We start from the raw sequence: 24,746 nt of genomic DNA on the forward strand, positions 1-24,746 counted from the left end.
AAGGCTAGAAGCCAAGCAGTAAAACTCAGGTAGTATTCAATTGTTCTAGGCACAGTGCTAGTTACTGGGTAAAAAGATTTGGTCATGTCCAAAATAACACCCCAGGCTTTATGAAACTTACAGTCCAGTCAAGACAAACTCAAATATATAAAATGTTTAATATGCCATGTGGTGCATGGGAAATGCAGTAAAAGCAATAAATAAATAAGAAAGTTGAAAGAAGAGAGTGGACTGAGGACATGTTATTTTAGACACCGTGAACAGAACAGACCATTCTGATAAAATTATTCATAGAGACAATTGTATAAACTCAAAAAGATTTCAAATATCACAAAGGAATATTTTGTAGCATTAAACACTTTGACTATAGAGTCAGAGATGTAGGTTTGCACCCAACACTTGCAAGCCTTAAGCCATGGCATCTGAGTAATGCCCCCTTGATGACACTATTCCTCTTCTAAGAATTTATCATAAAAGAGATTAAGCAAGTGAAAACATGTTTATGTATAAAATATTTATTGAAATATCATTTGCAATGACAAAAACTGACAACATAAAACATCTCATTGTAACTTTTTACTTAGACCAAGTATGCTATAGACCTTTATTGGAATATTGTTAAATCACATATGTAGCTTCATAGTATATATCAAAGTGCTAGAGTAAATATTTACAAACACGGGATGATATTCACGTATGGGGGAGGGGTGTGTGTAACAGGAAAGATAAAAAAAGATTAGCAAAATAAGCATGTAACTGTATAGAACTAGTAAGTTTGACTGGGTTTTAGATTTTGTTCTTTGGGTTTATCTATGTTTTAATTTTTATAAGATATGAACATTTAATATTTTGGAAAAAATATGGATGAACTCAAATGTTATCTATAACGTGGTTATTATCATTAATACATTGTTTTTATAAATTACAAGTTTATATCATTACCTCTTTAACTTTTGGACAGATAAAAAAAGGCACCCCATCCTGTTGTGATTATGTTCATTATTGCTCCTCTAATTATGAACATAATGCTACCTGAGATTCTATATTTTGAAAATTGAGCAATGAAATAATCATGATTGTTTTTTTCTTTCTTGAAATAGTGCAAAATGGTTCAATTTTTATAGATTACTATCATTTAAAAATGAATAAGCATAAAAAATTATTAAACAAGTGCTTTGACAGCAATGAGAAGCTTCAGTTTCAATTGTTTTTTTAAAAAGATACAATTTCTGCATTGTAGCCGCCAATGAACATACACTCCATCGTGGTGCAAGTCCAGTGCATCAACAAAAAAGTGGGCACTGTTATCTACCATGAAGTTCGAATCGTGGTGAGAGACAGGAATGACAACTCACCCACATTCAAGCATGAAAGCTACTATGCCACAGTGAATGAGGTCAGTGTCTATCTACCTCTCTGTTTCCTTCTTATGGATGTGTGTAACTGTATACTATAAATATTTTGGAGTTATTCCTCTTCCATATTAACTGTAACTGTTTAGAAATATACAGAAAACATTTTTTAAAATAGTGCTTTAGAAGAAATAAGTTCTTGGTGACTTCTGATAGGATCTCAGGAGTTCGCTATAGGAAAAGAATTGATTTGTTTATAATAATGACCAAAACATTGGTATTTCTAATCATCTTGAACAATTTAATGCCTGAACCTAGATGCATATATGCTTACTGAGGCTTAATGGGAGCTGTTTATTCTCATGGTAAGGTGATGGACTAGTTATCTTTTATTTCTGTGTCTCTGAAGTGGTAACAGAAATTAAATACTAAAAGAAAATATATATCTGAGATCCTATTAATTCAAAGTTATTTCTTCAACTTTAAAATCAAGTTCTGGCATAGTAAAATATTTAAATATAAATTAAAACTAAATTCTTATAAGAAAATGCTGATCAAACTATTTTAAAATACTTGAAAAAATAAAAACATTGCCTTTATTAGAACATGCTTTTTTATTGTTTTGCTTTGTTTTATTTTCCCTTTAATCCAAAATCCATGAGCCAAAAGCCCTATTTATGGTAATTTTTTAAAAAATAGTGGTTATTTTTTTCTAATTTCATTAATTTAGAAAGTATGTGTAAGTACCTCTAATATCATGTATAATGTGAACTTTAGACACACAAAAAATGGACCACATTTTAGTAGTTCATATTTTAGCAAATCATCTTTACCTCCACAATTTTTTTTTTAATCTTAAAAATATATACCTAAGGAGGTCCTGTTGTGGCTTAGTGGGATACCAACCCAATTAGTATCTATGAGAACATGGGTTCAATCCCTGACCTTGCTCAGTGCCTTAAGGATCCGGCATTGCCATGAGCTATGGTGTAGGTCACAGATGTGGCTCAGATCTGGTGTTTCTGTGGCTCTGGCTACAGCTGGCAGCTGCAGGCTCCTATTCAGCCCCTAGCCTGGGAACCTCCATATACCGCAGGTGTGGACTCTCCCAAAAAACCACACACACAAAAAACCTTCTACATGCTTTTTGAAATTATTTATATCTTATTTACCTCAACATTTTCTATTTCATTAAAAATAATAGGAGAGGGTACTAGTCAGTCAATTCCCAACTTTTTTGAGCTACCTTTTATTTAACATTTATGCTAAAACAGACAGATGCCAAGTAATGCAGTTGATAATGTTATGCAATTAATTATTTTAGCATCTTATTTTAGCATCTGAAGTCGACTTTTTGAATGAAATTTAGCTTTGTTTACTTCAGTGCTAGCTTTATTTGGGTATAAACTGAGAGTCAGATGAATTATCTTATGCAACAGGTCTAATTTTAAAATTCACCCTTATACCATATTTAGCTATTGTTTTTTTGTGTGTGTATGGTGTGATTGAGAACTGCATCTTATATATATTTTTTTTAAATTGTTATTTCCCCAATACAATTTATTTGTTCCTCTGTACAGCATGGTGACCCAGTTTTATCTTTAGTTCATTTATTCGTAAACAATTTATAGTGTTCAATTTGAATTCAAAGTATCGTATATAATTTGACTACTTCCACTTTCCCATCTAATTTGTTAGCACCTTGCTGAAAACTAATCTTGTCAATTATTATTTTAATCAGTCACTCTCTGATTCAAAAATTGTGTAAGGAGTTCCCATCGTGGCTCAGTGGTTAACGAATCCGACTAGGAACCATGAGGTTGCGGGTTCGATCCCTGGCCTTGCTCAGGGTGTTACGGAACCGACATTGCCATGAGCTGTGGTGTAGGTTGCAGACATGGCTCAGATCCCGAGTTGCTGTGGCTTTGGCGTAGACCGGCAGCTACAGCTCCGATTCGACCCCTAGCCTGGGAAACTCCATGTGCCACGGGAGCGGCTCTAGAAAAGGCAAAAAGACCAAAGGAAAAAAAAAAAAAAAAAAGTGTAATTTCTTATTATAGTCAGGAAAAACATCATCTATCTCCATTGGCTGACTTTCAAGGCCTTCCGTAATCCGATTTTTTGTCAATTTTTTTTTCTTTGTCTTTTTAGGGCTGCACCTTGGCATATGTAAGGCTAGGGGTCAAATCAAGCTGCAGCTACTGGCCTATGCCACAGCCACAGAAAAACGGGATCTTAGCCATGTCTGCGACTCACACCACAGCTTGCAGCAAGGCAAGATCACCAACCCACTGAGCGAGGCCGGGGATTGAACCCACATCCTCATGGATACTAGTTGGGTTTTTTACCACGAATCATGACGGGAACTCCCTATCAATGTATTCTTAGCTTCAGTTTCTGTCTAATAATGTTTCATTCTGTTCAGATTAACTTCCTCATGTCTTACAGACATATCCAGTATTTTGGGTTTGCTCATATTGTTCAGTTTACTTAGAATGGAATACTCCCTACATTGCAAGTCTGTAAGTTTTATTCATCTTATAAAAATTAACTAATGATCCATTTCCATTTCCTATTTCTATAGTCCACCCAAAGTATATACATTCATTTATCTTAAATTTCCCCAAACTCTTAAACTCCTAAAACATCTGGATAAATGTCAATCAGATTGATACCATTTATAGAAACATTAAACTTTTTTTCTTTTTTTTTTTAATTTTATTTTCCCACTGTACAGCAAGGGGATCAAGTTATCTTTACATGTATACATTACATTTACATTTTTTTCCCCACCCTTTGTTCTGTTGCAACATGAGTATCTAGACAAAGTTCTCAATGCTACTCAGCAGGATCTCCTTGTACATCTATTCTAAGTTGTGTCTGAGAGTCCCAATCTCCTGATCCCTCCCACTCCCTCCCTCTCCCATCAGGCAGCCACAAGTCTTTTCTCAAAGTCCATGATTTTCTTTTCTGTGGAAATGTTCATTTGTGCTGGATATTAGATTCCAGTTATAAGTGATATCATATGGTATTTGTCTTTGTCTTTCTGGCTCATTTAACTCAGGATGAGATTCTCTAGTTCCATCCATGTTGCTGCAAATGGCATTATGTCATTCTTTTTTATGGCTGGGTAGTATTCCACTGTGTATATATACCACCTCTTCCGAATCCAATCCTCTGTTGATGGACATTTGGGTTGTTTCCATGTCCTGGCTACTGTGAGTAGTGCTGCTATGAACATGCAGGTGCATGTGTCTCCTTTAAAGGGGTAGAGTTTTGTCTGGATATATGCCCAAGAGTGGAATTGCAGGGTCATAGGGAAGTTCTATGTATAGATTTCTAAGGTATCTCCAAACTGTTCTCCATAATGGCTGTACCAGTTTACATTCCCACCAACAGTGCAGGAGAGTTCCCTTTTCTCCACAGCCCCTCCAGCATTTGTTATTTGTGGACTTATTAATGATGGCCATTCTGACTGGTTGAGGTGGTATCTCATGGTAGTTTTGATTTGCATTTCTCTCATAATCAGTGATGTTGAGCATGTTTTCATGTGTTTGCTGGACATCTGTATATCTTCCTTGGAGGACAGTCTATACAGGTCTTTTGCCCATTTTTCCATTGATTGATTGGCTTTTTTGCTGTTGGGTTGTATAAGTTGCTTGTATATCCTAGAGATTAAGCCCTTGTCAGTTGCATCATTTGAAACTTTTTTTCTTGAACATTATTTGGAGAGGCTAGGTTTCTTTGCAAAACTGTCTAAATATGGTTTTCCTTCCATGCATTTCTCTCTAGCCAAGTGGGGCAATCCTGCAGTCAAATACTCTACCCCTGAGTTTTACCCCCACTAGTTGAGGCAATCCTATCCCATGAATACTATGAGCATATCTTCTAATATTTCATTATGTAGACCATGTCTAATCAATGATATTTTCCTCCGTTGCTTTCGCTTATACCCTCTTAACTATTTTCTTGTAAAGAATCCAAAGTTTATTTAAACATGAAAAACATAATCGCAAGAAAAAAATGAAATTTAGCAATTTTTCTCATCATTTGTTTGAGTAGTTCTTAGTTTAATTGGCTTGAATGGGTTTATATATATATTTAAATACCTCCATTGGGAAAATACGTTGAAATTTTATATATGTGTGTGTATACAGGTAGTGTGTGTATATACACACTACTGCAACTACAATACTGAGTATAAAATTTAATAGGTTTCACTGTATAAGATTGCAAGATATTTCCCATGCTATTTCTTTTTTTAGCACAAGACATTAAGTTAATGCAGTTATGATTAGAATAATCTAAATGTTTTTCAAATAAGAAAATCACTTAGGGTTTAAGAAATGTTGGCATCAAACTCTTTTACATTTCTCTAAAATCCTGAAGACACATATAAAGTCATCAAAACAGATTTATAAACTAAGTTTCTATAGTTAAGTCCTGATTACTCACTCTCCTTATTCACTGTGAGAAAAAAGAGACCTGGAGCAGCATGTGAATTGGCTACCAAGGTTTAAAATTCCTTGTTTATAAGACATAAAATATTGCAAGTATTTTTTTCTCTCTGGGTAATTAAAGATTCAATTAATTTTGGACAATTGTATCATTAAGTAATTAGTCTAGTTGGTTTGAAGAACAAACTGCATGGTCTAATTGCTGATGATCATTCTTAAGCAATTTCTGAAAGATGAATATTTTCTCTCAGTGTCCTTTGATAACACATGCATCCCTTTTCAAAAAATTCTTATGACATAATAAAAAGAAAACAAGGGCAAGTTAAGACAGGTATAATATTTACTTGAGCCTGTGAAGAATTAATATCAGGATAATATAGAGGTTATATTTGTCCTGGACTTTACTGAGCTTTTCACAGATGGAGCAATTTTTTAGTAAATATTAATTTGTTCTTTTTATCAACTTGAATGTCACCCTAAATGTACTTTGTTGCTGTGACATGATGTGATTTATTGGAAATAATTTGTTGGCATTTTCTGGAAGAATGTTTCCTTACATTTCTCTTGAGAAGTAGTTGGTTTACAGAAAGAAAGAAAGAAAAAGGAGGAAAGAAGGGAGAGAGTAATGACGAACTGTGTAGTACTGTAGTATTTACTGTTGAAAAAATCTGCATTATAAGTGGACCCTTACAATTAAAACCCATGTTATTCAAGGGTAAATTGTATATATAAAACTTCGGAACTGTATTTCTCCAAGTCTCTAGAAACTTGGAGAAATACAGTTCAGATGTAATTAAAAGGGTAGACTCAAGGAAATTGCCAGTATTTAACTACTTTTGGCATATAAATATGGCAATTGGAAAATTATAAAATTCTAAAAATAGAAAAAGTGTGTTAAATAAAATTTCACATCACTGTATTACAGCATTGTTTATATTGTGGCCTTTACTAATAAAAAATGAACTTTATATCTATTATCAGCACTATTCTAATGCTGTTTTGAATTTATTTGGTGGACAATTTCTGTTATCACTTAATTTTTGTTTATGTTAGTAGACTTTATTTTCCTGATTTGCCACTAACTTAATTCTAAGGAGTTCAGTATAATAAGCATGAATTTAAAAAGGAGAAATGGAAGGAGATGAAACTGAGGAACAAGCTAGGGGCCAGATTGAGAAAGGCACCATCAGTTATAAAGAGGAGCTTTTGGCAATAAGGGACTAGTGAATGACTTAGCAATAGAAGTGCGTTCAGATTTGCCATTTTATGCCATCATTCCTACAGGTGCATGGAGAATTTTTGGAGGAGGTAAGGCAAAAAAGAGATGGAAGGTAAAAAAAAACTCCAACTGAATGAAAATGGAAAAAAAGAGCTTATAGGAAGGATATTTAGGTGACACAAAAGGAAAAGTGCACCTATTTAAAAAATTAAAGCCCAAGTTTAGTAAATTATTAAAAATATAAATCAGAATGTGCTAAATGCAAAAGTGTTGTTTTTTTAGGCCATATCCATGTCATGTGGAATTTGGGGGCTAGGGGTCAAACCTGTATCACAGTAGTGACCCAAACCACAGCAGTAAAACACCAAAGCCTTAACCCACTGAGCCACCAGGGAATTCCCAAATTAGGAAGTGTATTGACAGTAAAAAAAAAAAAAAAAAAAAAAAAAAAAAAAAAAAAAAAAAAAGAGGTAATAGCTATGAACCCCTTTTTTTCAATTTTTAATTTTTTTTTTTTTTTTTTTTGCTGTGGCATACAGCAGCTTGATGTGGGATCTCAGTTCCCAGATCAGGGATTGAACCCAGGCCACGGCAGCAAAAGCACTGAATCTTAACCACTAGACCACAAGGGAACTCCCTGAACTATTTTTCAAGATACCTGACTGAAAAAGAAGCAGCATTAGACCAGTAGTTAGGAGACAATGAAAGGCTCAAGTTAGAGTTTGCAGATACAAGACATTTGAGTATGTTTACATTCATATGTGATAGTACCCCATATAAAATTTCATATTAAATTTGATATTTACTTGAGGTATTTAATAGTCACTTAAAAGAGTTTTATAAAGTTAACTATTAAATCGTAAAACTGAAGGAATTCTGAGAATGAGGGAATTTCTTTCCCTTCTACCTCTAACTCCATTCCCCAAAGTAGTTGCAAGAACTAGCAAGTAAAGCCTTAAGCTTTGGGAAAATCCCTGCAGGGAAAATTAAAGTGGAACATTTTCCATAATCAAATTGACACACCAGAATGCACAAGTAGGATATCAGCTTCAGGGATCCTGGAAGGGAGGAACTGAATGTTGGAGATCCTGAAATAAATTTGCAGATCACTTTGTGGTAAACATTAGCTACCTGAATTCACCTGGACTTTATGCTCATCCCCTCTGTCTCCAGTAATGAGGATGAACAAGTGAGTTAAAACTTGCTTACTCTTAAAGCTGTGAGAATTTAAGAAGGGCAAGAAGAAAAGCTTCCTCCATGTGCTTAAATTGGTGAGTAGCGGTTGGCCTGCTGCTACATCAGCTCATGGGGTGTAAAAAGAATAAGCTACAATCATATTGTGAACTTCTCTGTTTTTTTCCAAAGATCATAGCTGAGAAATGATAATTGTGCACAATAACGATGATAGAGCATAGTTGATATTTACTGGGCATCTACTTTATTCCAGGCTTGTAAATATAGTGCTCTTTGACCCTGACAATGATAGGTCAAGAGGCTCATATTATCTCCATTTTAAAGGAAGGAAGTTCAGTTTAGGGAACTTAGGTTACTTGTCCATAGTCACATGTCTTGGATTTGGTAGACATGAAACTTAAAAGCAAATGGCTCTGTCTAAAACAATGGTACTTTCATTATGATTATTATTATCATTATTATTATTTTGCTTTTTCAGGACCACACCCGCAGCATATGGAGGTTCCCAGGCTAGGTGTCTAACTGGAGCTGTAGCTACTATCCTACGCCACAGCCACAGCAATGCAGGATCCTTAACCCAAGGCCAGAGATTGAACTTCATCCTCATGGATGCTAGTCAGATTCATTAACCACTGAGCCACGACGGGAACTCCAATGGTACTTTTAAAATACCATATTATGGAGTTCCCGTCGTGGTGCAGTGGTTAACGAATCCAACTAGGAACCATGAGGTTGCCGGTTCAATCCCTGGCCTTGCTCAGTGGGTTGGGTACCCAGCTTTGCCATGACCTGTGGTGTAGGTTGCAGACGCGGCTTGGATCCCGCGTTGCTGTGGCTCTGGTGTAGGCAGGTGGCTACAGCTCCCGTTCGACCCCAGCCTGGGAACCTCCATATGCCGCGGGAGCGGCCCAAGAAATGGCAAAAAACAAAAACAAAAACATATTACACTGGGAAAACTCTAAAAATCCACCTGGATAGACTTAAAAGACTGTGTTTGTGAAAATGAATATTCTCTGCTACTTAACACCAGAAGTCACTGCCCACAAAGTGTTATCATGCCAATTTTAATCATTCAGTTTTATGATTCAAAAAAACATATTAATAGCTAAAGTGAAAATTATTAACCATGTGTTAGCAAAAATAAAATTCCTTTTTCTGAAGAATATACTTAAACATATATTATTCTGGGCAATTAAAAGATAACATAAATATGTAAAGAAATTACATATTTTCTCTTTTATTCTTACTTAACTTCTTCAGTATGTTTCTATAATACTGCCTTTGGATTCTTGTTATCCTGTATACAGGGGTGGTACTACATGGCTATTTGAGGCATTTAGACTCGCATAATTGCCATTATTTCCAGTCATACAAAACATAAATCTTCTGCTTCTGATTGGAGTAGACTAGGTAATTGGGACCATTTATTCTCTTGAAGATAATTAGAAGAGGTAGGGAAATATAAATAAACAAGCAAATCATTTAATAAAGTAAAGAAAAATATAAGTAAATAAATATATCTACTTACAGACATGAAAATAAGGAAAAATGTGAGTATATGTGACTAAATCTAAATGAATATGACTGCATAAAACAATAATGGCTTCTTTTAAGGATATATATATATGGATAATATATATAATGATATATATTATATATATATAAAATCTCACATATAAATGTATATACCTAAAACATAAGAACACTAATTATAAGCCAAGAGATAACTGATAAATATAATCTAATGACTTTGTTGCCTAGAACATGAATGAAATAATGACTAACATATATATTAATCAAAAAATGAAAGGGAATAAATAAAAACATAAATCTTAACATAGAACAGGTAAGACAAAATATGAACACTTAATGAGAATAGATTTAAACCATCCTGTTAAAAAATTACATTAAAAGTAAAGGGGGGGAGTTCCCGTCGTGGCGCAGTGGTTAACGAATCCGACTAGGAACCATGAGGTTGTGGGTTCGGTCCCTGCCCTTGCTCAGTGGGTTAACGATCCAGCGTTGCCGTGAGCTGTGGTGTAGGTTGCAGACGTGGCTCGGATCCTGCGTTGCTGTGGCTCTGGCGTAGGCCAGTGGCTACAGCTCCGATTTGACCCCTAGCCTGGGAACCTCCATATGCCGCGGGAGCGGCCCAAAGAAATAGCAAAAAGACAAAAAAAAAAAAAAAAAAAAAAAAGTAAAGGGGAAAATGCTCAAATTGAGAGACAAATGTTCTCAGACTAGATTAAAAAATAAAATCAAATGTAGGCTGTTGATATTTAGCATAATATAAGGATTCAGAAGTCTTATATATAAAAGACAGAAGTAGATATACCATGCAGTCACTTTGCAAAAGCTGTTGTAGCTGTGCTATTATCAGACAAAATAGACTTTACAGACAAAAACATTGGTAGGGAATAAAAAGGAACTTTTAATAATGATAAAGATTCAATTTGTCAGACAGTCATAGCAATTATAAATTCAATTACACTTAATAACATGGCCTCAGCTATAATAGTTACTGAAAGAATTAAAGGAAAAATGGAAAAATCCATTATCAAAGGGTTGTTTTAAAACCTGTTGTAGATAGAATATTAGCCCCTCAAAGTTGCCCATGTCCTAATCCCTGGCAAAAGATCTTTGCAGATGTGATTAAGGTTGTGGAAGTTAATCAGTAGATTCTTCTGGATTGTCCTGGTAGGCTCTTAAAAAGAGAAATTTCTCTGGCTGGAGTCAGAAGGAGTAAAAGGAAGTATATTGGGACAATTACTTTGGAGATGTGTATGTAGTCTCTACAAAATGTGAAAACAAGTAGATACTCAATGACTTAGCAATTCTGCTCTTGCGGCATTTATGCCCATCAAATAACATGTCCAAGAAGATTGAATGATGATATTTCCATAATAGTCAAAAACTGGAGACAACTCAAATGTCCAGCTATGCTAGATATGGCTCATCATTTGTTAATTGCATTTATCTTAAAAAAATAAAATAAAATTTCTCTGTGTTTCAGTTTCCTAACGTAAGAAATGGGCATTAAAATATTACAAAACCTACCCCATAGGGTGTGATAAATCTTAAAATAGAAAAAAAAAAACACACAAATTTTATCATACACCATGCTACCTGTGCATTTTGTAACTAATTTTAAAAGACAATCTGAAACCAGTTATCTATAGCACTTATTTAAACCTGATATATATATTATGTTTTGTTATATATCTATCCTATTAGAGTTGAAGAGTTGAATCACCATTAAAGCTAGCACTTTGTTTTTTCTTCATTTAGTAGAACAGTGCCTGACACATTGTAGGAGTTCAACAAATAGACTTCTCAGTGAATTATAAATAGTGCAATCATAAATTAGGAAAGTATTAAAGATATATGTTCAGTTTTATTTTTTCCTGAGATAAGAATGAGTTAGTTTTGAAATAAGTTTGAGAAAAAGCCTTTTTTTTTTGCCATTTCTTGGGCCGCTCTCGTGGCATATGGAGGTTCCCAGGCTAGGGATCGAATCAGAGCTGTAGCCACTGGCTTACACCAGAGCCACAGCAATGCGGGATCTGAGCCGCTTCTGCAACCTACACCACAGCTCAAGGCAACGCCGGATCCTTAACCCACTGAGCAAGGCCAGGGATCGAACCGGCAACCTCATGGTTCCTAGTCAGATTCGTTAACCACTGCACCACGATGGGAACTCCGAGAAGAAGCTTTTAGTTAAAGTATTTTAAGAAACAAATAAAAGCTTTCCAGATTATTGTGATAAATTACTTAGGTTGGCAGAATAGTAATGACAACAAAAGAAACCCAGTTTTTTTAACTTGTTAAATGAGATATTTGAATTATAGTATTTCTTACATAACTCTAGAGGGAAGTTATGCATTTATGTGAATTATATCCCATTGTTCATAACTCTAGTGGGGAATTATGTCTTTATTTGGATTTGACTATTACACTGCTTGAGAGTCCCACTTTTCATGCCCCAGAAAAACTGAAGTCATATTAATTAAGTAACATTAATATGATTCCCCTTTGACTGAATGTCTTTTTTTTCTCTTAAGATTATCATGCATGCACAGTTTTATGAAGCGCAAATGCAGAGGTTCCCGAGAGTCATAGTCAATTTAATAAATTGTGTTTGATCAAGTTCTCTAAGTTCTTAGTAATGGGAAACTTTAAAGGATGCTTTATAAATCTAAATTTAAAATCCCATTAACAATTTAGGATAGTAAAGATTAGGAGTTGAAATAATCTTGGATTTTAGGAACAATCAAATTGTTTCATAACTACTGATGTTACAAGTATATCTTAAATTATGTCCTAGTTAACAGCTTAAATGTCTGTAAACTTTAGATTTTGAATAATTTTAAGATTTATTTTTCTTACTCCTTTAATTTGTAGGCATGCTCATTAGGGTCTAAATTGACACCAGATTAATTTTAAATGTGTTCTTATCTAAAATTCATTCAGAGATTTCTGCATAGATCTTCTTTCCAGTTTAGTGGCATCCTATTCTGATGTTGAATGGAATCAGGGAAAATTACAATAATAATGTTGAATCAGTTCTAACAATTATTATTTACTAATCCTAAGTGTTTTCCATGAAATATCTCAATTAAACCTATTTCTGCACACAAATTATTTGTGTGTATTGTTTTCATTTTACACGATGACATGAGAAAGTACTGAAACTGAGAAGCCTTTATTAATTTGCCCAAGATCTTACTGCTAAACAGAAGATCTAAGTGAGAAACTGAGGCAGCCTTACTCCAAAATGAGCATTCACGTATTGTACAAATACGTTAGTCAAGAGGATGATAGGACTCGGATACATAAGGAAAGAATAACGAGTAAATAAGCACATTAATCTGAATAGTATTATTACTATTTGAAAAAAGTGACACTTGTTTGGTCTAAATTATCACCTTGATTCACAATTTAATAAATAATCATGTATTCAGTAGAATGTTGACAAAAAGAAAAAGCCTTTGGAATCACCATGCCCTAGGTTATGATTTTAGGACGACTATCTGCATAATCACAGAAAACTGAATAATTTCTAACAGGCTTAGTTTCCTTGATAGAAAAAAAATTAGATAGTTGTTAAAAACTATTAGCAAAATAGGTAACTAATAGTAACTAAAAACTATTAGTAAAAAAAATTTAAGATAGTTATTAAAGATTAGAGAATACAGTGATGTAAGTGAAACTTGTATTTCTGGGCACATTCTAGACACTCATTGAATGGTAGGAATGATGACGGCAGTAAACTTCCTAATTATACCTAGCAGTATCCACTTTCATCTAATCATGCTTCCCACAATTTAATTCTCCAAGTAAAATACATTTGATTATTTTCACTATGAACCATTTTTAGCTAAAATGTTTTATTAAATTTTATTTTTGTTTTTACCATCTTTTTTAGGATAATAATTATATACCTCATATCCATGTTAATTCTGCTGCTAATACTAGGGAACGAATGGTTAGTATAGCAGAATAACCAAACCATATGAAAGACTAAATCCCATGTAACACTGAGACTAATAAGGATAGTTTTAAACTTCTATTCACAGATAGGCACTTTATGATATATTTTTTTCAACTTCAAATCACAAAATATTTTCTTTTTCATTTTCTTCAAACTTTGTATGATGAATACCTTTGAAAATTCCCTTTAATGCATCATAAGAGGGCACTGTAAACTCTCATACTTGTGACATAATAACTATAGAGTGTAAAATGGATTATAGGAAGATGATGTAGCATCAGGATCAAATTTGAACTTCAAGAAAGGATGATATATGCATATATAGAGATATAGATATATATGACATACAGGCATTCTATGTATTATATACAATAGAATACTATTCATTATATATAAAAAAGAATGCCTGTAAGTTCATGAAGAATTATAAAAATGTCATGTTGAATAGTAAGCATACTATATCAATGTTAGCATCATATGCTGGTTTAATTAGGATTTTAATTTTATATTATTTTAAATGTTATTATATGTCTTTCTCCTGATGTGGTGTGACTGTGTCCTTCAACAGTATCTGTTGAATTAATGTGCTCATCAATTTATAAAAATGGGGGGGTTCTAAATTTTTTTTTTTCTGTAAGGTGTAAGTGAATGATTAAAAACATTTAGGAGTTTCCGTTGTGGCTCAGTGGTTAACGAATCTGACTAGGAACCATGAGGTTGCAGGTTCAATCCCTAGTCTTGCTCAGTGGATTAAGGATCTGGCAATGCCATGAGGTGTGGTGTAGATTGTAGACGCGGCTCTGATCCCATGTGGCTGTGGCTGTAGGCTGGTGGCTATGGCTCCAATTCGACCCCTAGACTGGGAACCTCCATACGCCGCAGGAGCACCCCAAGAAATGGCAAAAAAGACAAAAAAATAAAATAAATAAATAAATAAAAGCATTTAATGATCATACCCATCATTAGGAACGAAAAGCTGAACTTTAGCCAAATTAAACCAAGGGAAAAGATGAAAATTTATCTTGTTCTCTTTGGTTCTTTCTCTGTCTACCTTAATTTTGGCTAACAGTTGATTTAAACGTATGTTCTATGCTTATAAGAATTAATATAATACATAATATAATGTTTTATTATAAAAAATCTTTCTTATGATGAATAATATGTCCAAGTCTTGAACTTTTTTCTAATGAAAATGATTATGGAAATGGTCTCTTTATGGTCATATTTTCTATCATTTACGTAAATGATATTGGAAATATTTAGATCTAAATAACATTTTAATAGAAGTAATGGAGTTCCCTTATAAACCCCCATCTAATTTCCTCTATTCTTAACATCTTTCATTAGTATGGAGTATTTTTCAAAAACTAATGGGCCAACAGTGAAACATTACTATTAATTTAAATCCATACTTTATTCAGATTTTCTTAGTTTTTACCTAGTATAAAAACTCCTCCTGGGACACCATCTATGATACCATATTACTTTCAGTCATTATATTGCTTTAATCTTCTCTAGACTATAGCTGTGTATAATATCGTTTTTTTTTGATGGCCTTGACAGTTTTGAAGATATTGGCCATATAATCTTTCTTCTAATAGATAAATAGATTTGTGTGGGGGTGGGTATATATGTATACACACATATATATATGTATGTATATATATGCATACACAGATATACATAAGTATGACATAGTATATTGCTTATGTGTATATGTACCATGTAATCATATATAATATATATCATTTATAGATATATAACTATTATTTCTATATCAATGATGAGTAAACTGCACATACAAAAACCCCTTAAACTCTTAACACTTCTTTGTATATTTCCTAAAAACAAAGGCATTCTTCTATGAACTATAATATAACCATCAAAATCAAGAAATTACATTAATGCAATATCAATGTGTAATCTGCAGAGTTAAAATTTTGCTGATTTTTCCAGTAAAGTCCTTTATAGGTGAAAGAGTCAAACTAAGATTATACATTGTTGTCAGAGTCATTATGGTAGATCCAAATGCATTGCATTTCTTTGCTATGTCTTTCTAGTCTTAATCTTAGTTCATTAATAGTCCCGTGACTTTAATGACTTTAATAATTTTCAGGAGTGGGACAGTTTATAGACTATTTCTCAATTTAGAGTTACCTGATAGTACCCATTGATTATAGATTTTGTTCAGGTGTATCACATAAGTGATAGCATGTCCTTCATAGTATATAACCAAAAGAGGCTCACAATTACCAATATGTTCCATACTGGCAATGGTAGCTTATATCACTTTGATAAGACCATGTTTGCCAGGTTTTTCTACTATATTTACTACTTTTTTATACTTAATAATTAGTAAGTAATTAAAACCATTTTGTTAGAAATGACATTAGACTGTAAATATCCTGTTCTTCATCAAACCTTCACCCAACAATTTTATTAGAGATTTATGAAACATCAATTTGCTGAAAACCATTAATAAAAATGAAAATTGACATGGCTGGATATATTTTCTTTGTTCTTCTCTTTGCCCCTTGAACATTTATTGAGTGCTTTTACAGGTGTTATGCAATACACTAGCAATAAGGATTTGATTACTACTGAAAAGGTTAGCATATTAAAATGGTGAATTTGAGAATTTATGAAATAATTTGCTTGTTGAGAACCAACCTGTTTTCAATAGCAATAATTATTTAATACAAGTTTTATAAAATGAAAGCATGAGCTAAATTGAATTTCTTTGTCTTTCTGTAAAATATCTCAAAAGTACTTTTCCTTAGGGTCAAACGTAATTTGTCTTTAATGGAATACATCATACAAATGGCATCATTTCAGATTACTTTATATCTTGAGTTCTGCTATGTGCCAAATTATATTATATTTATTTATTTTTCCATTTCCTTTTATCTCAAAAGTTTATTAATAACAAATTATGAAATTTCTGAAATAATGTATTTCACAGTGCTTGAAATTAACACTTTGAGGTTAGATAATCTGTTTTGTAGTCTTTATCTGCAAAATGTTGGAAGTATGACATTAGGCAGAAGTTCTCTTAGCCTAGGGATTCCTTAACTATAAAATAAGTATAATAAAAACTAATGTTACAAGGGTATGTTAAGGATTACAAGAAATAATGCTTTTAAAGTACTTAGTACAGGTTCTGATTATCTTTTCAAGTCAACTATGCTTTAGAAATATGCTTTCTAGAAATAGTTATATTTCTATAACCATTTTTGAAAACCAAAGGGATCATCAAAAATGAAATGCAAATTGCTGTAGGTAGATATATTTTTTTCCTTCTTCTCTTTACCCCTTGAGCATTTATTGAATAAATTTGTAAACAAGCAGTAATTAGTGAAATATCATTGAGAACTTCAGCTTTTTCTCACAATGATGAAATGTCTCTAAATCTATCCAACTGGAGCTTTCACTTTCCTGATCAAATTATTAGTTCTGTGCTATCCTTTCACATTTCATCATGACCATGTTATCTCATTCCATGTAATATATGCATATTTGAACATCTGCTCTTATCAGAGTCATTCTGGTAGGTATAAATGCACAGATGGTCTCCATGGCAAAGCATAACAGAGATTACATATATAGTTAAAAATATTTTTGTTCATGTTATACATATTTTCTTTACAATTTCTAGATAAAACAAGCTGGTGATTTTTTTAACCAGGTAATGTTTATTTTATTTTGATGTAAAAATATTTTCAAACTTAACAGAAATATTATAAGAATAATACCACTTTTCTTCTGAACTCTTGGAGAGTAAGTTGCTGAAGAGAGCAACTTTTTACCTCCAAATGCTGTAGTCTGCATTTCCTACAGATAAAGATATTCTCCCAGATAACAATATAGCCATAAAAAATCAGGACATGAACTTCTAATCCATTGTTACCATTGCAGTTCTATCAATTACCCATATGCTGTATTTCTTTTTTCCACCATGCACTAGTTATAAACATTTATTGATTTAATATTTTATAAAGACATGGAATAAAGGCATAAAGTCCTTGCCCTCAAGGAATTGACTATATTAATAGTTTACAATCTTTTCTTTTATTTTTTAAAATTTTTGTCTGTGCCTGTGGCATGTAAAAGTTCCCAGGCCAGGAATCTAACCTGAGCCACAGCAGTGACAATGAGCCAAAGCTGATAATGTTGAATCACTAACTACTAGGCCACCAGGGAACATCATAATCTTTTATGTTTTTATTTATAAAGTTGTATATTTCATGTATATATCATATTTTAATTTCTGTATACACTATAGCATGCTTACCACCTAAAATTTAGTCTATATTGACTTCCTTTATTCATTTTGCCCTCTCTCTCTTTTTCCCTCTGGTAACTGTGACTGTTCTCAATATCAATGTATTTGTTCTTGTTTAGTTCATTTTTAATTTTTTAAAAATATTCCATAATGTATTTTTATACAAATAAAATAAATGATTTTTTTTTAAGAAATATGCTCCATGGTATTGGAAACTTGGTAACTATCTGCAATTACTCAAAGAACAAAATCACTAGACCTTTGAGCCATTCCTATTCACAGACTTTGAGTAGACTAGCATTTAATCTACAGCACACAAGAAAAGAAGCCTAAATCCTTGTTCCTTTCACTTGTCTCTATTTTCCTCCTCCAAGGAATTAGTCACATTCTCAGAAGCAGGAGACAGGTAAGAGAAAAAAAAAAAAAAGAGAGAGAGAGAGAGAGAAGGAAATTAAGAGAGGGGAAAGAAGCACATAAAAATACATTTTATACTTTAGGTATGTAACTGGGACTCAACCTTTCATGTGTTTTAAAAGATTCAAGTATTTAGCTATTCAACAACTTTCAATTTAATAAGCTCTTTCATGTATATATACGTAATATATATATTGTACATATCACATGTGTATACCAATACATACACACACATTTATGTATTCAGTTTAAACTTAATTCAATTTAAACATAATTGATCTTCAGTTTTGAGTAAAGATGACCAGAGCTACTTATCACTCTCTCTAATAATAATTCTTTCTCTTATCTTAAAGATACTTATCTACATGAATTTTCCACTAGTAAGTTATTCAGAGGAAGTGACTTTCAATATTAATTATCTTGCTTTAATGATAAAAAAATTGAGTCATGGTTTTATACACAGGTGCAAAAGCTGTATCGTGTTAAAGGGAACTTGTAATTCTTTTCCCATTTTTTATCTCTGATTTCAGTGAATCACTGCAAGATAACATCTACTGAGTGCGAATTCAAGCATGTTTTTCTTCAAATCCTAAAAGTTTTAAGATAAACACAAAACAGACGTTTAATTTGGATGAATGTCTGAATAAAACAAATGTATATCAATGATTTAATATAAAGTCAAAATAATAATAGAAACAATGATTTGGCCCATAATAAACGCTCAATAATAATCATAGATTGAAAGATACTGTAATTTTATCATTATGCAGAAAATCTGGAGTTCTTAGCCATGTGCACCTGTTTACAAATCCATCACTCCATTTCATTGTGCAGACCTGTTTGGTTTTTAAATATATCACTATTTCTAAAGCATATTTGTAAAGCAGGGTTGACTTGAAAAATAGGTTCATAAAACTACTTTATCGGAAAAAGAGGTTAAAAGCTGAATTATAGTGAAAGCATGAATGGCTTCTAATTTGGAAATATTTTGTGTGTGTGTGTCTTTTTAGGGCCCCACCTGTGGCACATGGAAGTTCCCAAGCTAGAGGTCTAATCAGAGTTTCAGCTTCTGGCTTACACCACAGCCACAGCAACAGGAGATCTAGGCAGCATTGTGACGTATACCGCAGCTCATGGCAAGACTGGATCCTTAGCTCACTGAGCAAAGCCAGGGATCAAACCTGTGTCCTCAAGGTTACTAGTCAGGTTCATTACCACTGAGCCACTATGGGAACTCCTGGAAAAATTATTTTTTATGGGAGATGATCTTCAAATCATATAATGTAATTAAGAAGACCCTAAAAATAAGTGCAGGAACAAGAAAAAGACAGTAATTAATCATTTAAAAATAGGTCTATGTCCCAGGTCTATGTAAGTTAAAGTTCAAGAATTTACAGTATCTTGCACAGATGTCTATGGAAGCACTCCAAACAATCTTCAAAGGATCATGGAGTATGATCAAAGTGCCAAAAATCTGTATAGCCCCTGTTGCAGTTAAATCAGCAATTGTTCCATAGAGTGCTACACAGTAGCCATATAGAACTCAGAGAGTTAGAACATGGGAGGCTAATCTTCTCCTTTGCAAAACTGAATACTCAATTTATAATTTATTTGCTCGCTATTGAGAAACTGGATCAGGGATGTATTAGTTAAACAGAACTGAGAGAGAGATAGATAGATGGATAGATAGGTAGACAGACAGATAGATAGATATAGAGATATAGCAAGGGATATTTATTATATGGAATTAGCTCACAAGAATATGGAGGCTGAGAGGTTCTAAGATTAGCAGTTGTTATGTTGGAGACCCAGCTGATATAATTTTAGTCTGATACCAAAGTCTGAGAACCAGGAGAATTGATTGTGTAAATTCCAATTCCAATCTAAGTCTGAAGGCAAAAGAAGTCAGATGTCCTAACTTGAAGACAGCCAGGCACAGAAAGTGAATTCTTCTTTACTTTTTGTCCTAGTCAGGTCTTCAATGTATTAAATGGGGTGGTCTGTCTAGCCTGCAGACCACCCCATCCTACCTGCTGCCCAAAGCTGTCCCCTTCCTATCCTTCCCATTTTTGAGAGGGCAATCTGCTTTACTCAGTCTATCAATCCAAATTGTAATCTCATTGTCTGTATGTCTCACAGACCCAGCCAGAATAATGTTTAACCAAATATCTGGGTGCCCATGAATCCATCAAGGAGACATATAAAATTAGGAAACACAAGGAATATGGATTCATGCTACAAAAAAAGTAAAAGAAAATCATACAATTGAGATCTTATTGTTAATTAAATATGGGGGGGATGTCCAGTTTCACCAGCAGTGATAATTTGTACAAAATGTTACCTTCTGTTGGGTATTTGTTCTTAAGAGAATGATTGGCATGAAATGGCTGTCTAATACACAATAAATCATAATATTTGTAACTGAAAAATAGACATGTTATTCTAATAGAGATTATACATAATCGTATTCCACTGAAGATAATGCTTCTGTTTTGGTAACGTCTATTAGTAGAAATAGAGCACCCACTACCATTGTTAGTGTTATGCCATTAAATCATTATTATCTGTGAAACATCAGGTAGTGAATTCTAGTTCAGCTAATGTCCATGACCCTTAATATGTTCTATCGTTTTTTAGAGGGAAAAGGAAAAGAAAACACTTGGATTCCTGGTGAAGTATATAAGAAATATTCCATCAATTACATTTTAAATCATTCCTCTGTGGTGCCTTTTACTTCAGAAGATTTTCAAAAGTGGACAATACCATCACTTGTCTCATTTCCCAAGCTCAAGTGGTCTTCTTTTAATTGTGCTTATTATAAAAAAAAACTCTGGGAACTTTCACATGCTGTCATACAGCGTGCAAAATTTGGGTTGCCACGGTCAAGCTTTCCCTGAGTTAGCCTAGAGGGGGACACATAGGGACAGTGTGATTTAGTGCTGAGTGAGGGTGTTCTCCAAACTGTGTGTGTGTGAGGGGTGTGGGGTGGGTAGGTTTTGGGGTGGGCTGTGGGGTGGAGTGGGGGGGGTTCATGAAATCAGTTCACTGAACCAAGAATGGCATTAAAAAATAATATAAAATAAGGGATTTCCCATTGTGGTTCAGTAGGATAAGAACCCAACTGGTATCCTTGAGGATGCCAGCTTGATCCCTGGCCTTTCTCAGTGGGTTAAGGAATCAGGATTGCCGTGAGCTGTGGTGTGGTTTGCAGATGCGTCTCAGATCTGGGATTGCTGTGGCTGTGGCATAGGCCGACAACTGTAGCTCTGATTCAGCCCCTAGCCCGGGAACCTCCATATGCCATGGGTATGTCCCTAAAAAGGAAAGTTAATAATAATAGAAGATAAAATAACAGAGTAGCACAATAAGTATGGATATTGGAGTGTATAGAGAAATGTAGGAAAGAGGATGAAGAGGAGACAGACTTTGTCTTTAACTTCAGAGGTGAGATATTCAGACTATTTTAAGGAAGCTTCTGGCCAGATTTCAGGATTGGGTTCCTTAAGTCAAACCCCTTAGCAGATGACCACTTGGCACTGCTCAGAGCTGACCCCCCTCCAGCAGGAAGGATTCTTCTCGCCCTTACAAGGGGTCGCACCTGCTGAGACCCCTTCTCAACAGGTTTAGCTGCAGTGAGTGTTGCCCTCAAGGTCACAGCCCTCTCCATTTGGCTATGTGTAGCCCTTGGGTGGAGGGTATGGCTGTCATGCTCCATAAAGCCAACTGAAAAAGGTGACCCGGCCTCACAGCTGCCTGTGGCTCTGGTCTTCATCTAGCCTGCAGACCACCCCATCCTACCTGCTGCCCAAAGCTGTCCCCTTCCTATCCTTCCCAGAAAAAAAGAAAATTTTAAAAATTCTGTTTTTCTGAACTCTAGTACATTTTCTCTTTATTCATTAAAGTCACTGAAGTCTATTAGAAGGCATCAGTTTAAAATGTATAAAAAAACTAATTCATATATTCAGAAATTATATATTTTAGCATTTTATTTCTACTAAAATGTTTATTTTCATGTAAATATATTACATGAGACTCCAGGAAATATTCAATAGATACAAATTTCAGGAAATTAGTGTTACTTATAAATACAAGGACACTGATGCCAATGGCATTATCCTATCACTAACTATATACATTTAACTTAATATTTTGATTTGTGGGGTACTTTCCAACATCTTCCTCAATATTTTCTTCAAAATGAACAACATAACATTTCCTTGCAGAATATAAAGTTGGCTTAGAGCAACATTAGCATCATGGTGTTATAAGATGTCCCTTCTTTAAGCTCCCAATTTTAACAAAAATTAGCATCCATCAAATGGATCCATCGATTAGCATCCATCAATTAGCATCCATCAAGTTAGTACCAACAAAAGTACTCTGTAGTAATTGTGAGATGTAATACCATATAGATTCCACCATACAAATTCCATAAAGAGAACTGAAAGTAGTTCTACCCACCTGTGCATTGGGGAATAGGCAGACAGACCTAAGGTTGGAAAGCAAAATAGCAGAAGCCGTTGAACAAGCTGAGCAGTGAACTGGCCCCAAGGAAACCTGAGTAATGTTGACTTGGGCAGATACCCATGGATGAGAGAGACTTTGTAAAAGTCTAGCCCTCCTGAGAGATTCTGGCCCCCTGATGGAACAAAAAAAATTATAAGCTTGATTGCTTCAGAAGGAGAGAAGAGCTTTGCCAGTGCCACCCCTCCCTCCAAGGTGACACAATATGGGGCTGAACTAGCCTGGTGGGACCTCTCCTGCAGGGAAAGGTAGAGCAGTGGGTGAGTGGCAACCCTACCTGGGTCAGACACATTATTGAGGTAGGACCTCCCCGACTCTGAGAAGGAAGGAGATTGAGAAAGAGATAAGATTATGAAAAGAGAGTCCCCCCAACTTTTCTCAGGACTCCAGCAAGAAGCCAGTCCACAGGGTGCTTGAATGACCTCACACAAGGATCTCCCTACCTGACCTGTGGATATCCCCAATACCTCAAGTGCTAAACCCACCACCACTCCCCACTCTGTGGCCAATTCCTTGTATACACTCCCAAGTGAGATGGTAAAAGTGAGCTTGGATAAATAGAATATGCTCAGAAAGTCTGACCAGGGTCCATGGGCAAAGGAGAAACCACGAGTTTGACTATAGTGCCACCTTCTGGAAAACAAAAAGAGACATTTCTAGCAGCCAAGCTGGTGAGTTGTTAAAAACAGAGGAAATATACAGGCCTAAGAATTCAGCCACACATGGTAGCAACCAGTGTGGAGCAAGTGTACTCATACAAGGTTGGAGAAAATCCCAGATGTAAGCAGGACCAACAAAAATATCTCCAACTTGATTACAAAAGATTTGAGGAGGTGTTTGATATATCAAATGCAGCAGCAATGCAAAACTCCAAGGAGCATGAAGAATCAAAGACACATGTCATCACTAAAAGATAATAATAATCCTACAGTAATCAAGCTCCAAAACATGGAAATTTGTAATTTACCTCATAAAGAATTCAAAATAACAGTTTTGAGGAAAATAAATGAAATACAAAGAAACACAAAAAGGCAATTCAATGAAATCAGGAAAACAAGACATGAACAAAATGAGATATTTAACAAAGAGATAGAAATCAAAAAAGAACCAAAGAGAAATTCTGGAGATGAATAATTCAATGAATAAAATGAAAAATGCAATACAGAGCATCTACAGTAGACTAGAACAAACATATTAAAGTGTTTTTAAATAGAAACACACTTAAAACAAAGTTATGTATTGATTTGTTGATGAAACTGTTGTAACCAGGGGCTCGCAGGAACTTAATCCTGTATTCCCCTCAGCAGCGTAATAACCCTGTATTCCCCCTAGGAGCAATGGTTCAGTATTTATTAATTCAGTCCAGTGTTCATGGTGACTTTATAGAAGAGAACTACCACGGATGATGAGAATCAATTATATTTATATAAAACTGAATACAGTGCTTCTGTGGGAAAATATTCCAATAAGATCAGTAAGGAAAATGTTCTCTTTTTGGAGCATTGTTCATAATTTTTAGGTTGGCTCAGGTAGCTATGTTTTACAGGATAATCAGACAATTACTAAGAACTGTTCACCTTTTACATTCAAATTACTCTTATGTATCTTTTTGAATTATTGACTTTATTTTATTTAATGTACGCATTTATACATTTTTATGTATTTTCCCAATAGTTGTATGTAATCATTTGTGGAAAAAGATATGAACTAAATAAATAAGTGACACCCTCAGGCAGGTGCCCAAGCTGATAATCATCCCATGCATGGAATGCCCTTCAGAAAACCAAATTTATGTTTCTGAGACTTGTTGAAA

At 34.2% G+C, this 24,746-nt stretch overlaps 1 protein-coding gene across 34 annotated transcripts in view; it reads left to right on the top strand.

Annotated features, from left to right (window-relative positions):
- PCDH15 (protocadherin related 15) overlaps positions 1 to 24,746 on the top strand; it is a 1,617,506-nt gene that overhangs the window by 1,166,887 nt on the left and 425,873 nt on the right. For all 34 annotated transcript variants that reach the window (XR_014827612.1, XR_014827610.1, XR_014827605.1 and 31 more), the window contains one exon: positions 1,241 to 1,396. Coding sequence is in view for 13 of the 34 variants with exons in the window: in XM_084996683.1 (XP_084852809.1) it covers positions 1,241 to 1,396 (156 nt within the window). In the remaining 21 variants the exon portion in view is untranslated. The remainder of the gene's footprint in view (positions 1 to 1,240; positions 1,397 to 24,746) is intronic.

This window comes from Sus scrofa, chromosome 14, assembly GCF_054392235.1.
Source record: "Sus scrofa isolate SSC_HxYL_T2T_F1_AM1 chromosome 14, Sscrofa_HxYL_maternal_Yorkshire_Landrace_v2.0, whole genome shotgun sequence".
NCBI classification, from domain to species: Eukaryota; Metazoa; Chordata; class Mammalia; order Artiodactyla; family Suidae; genus Sus; species Sus scrofa.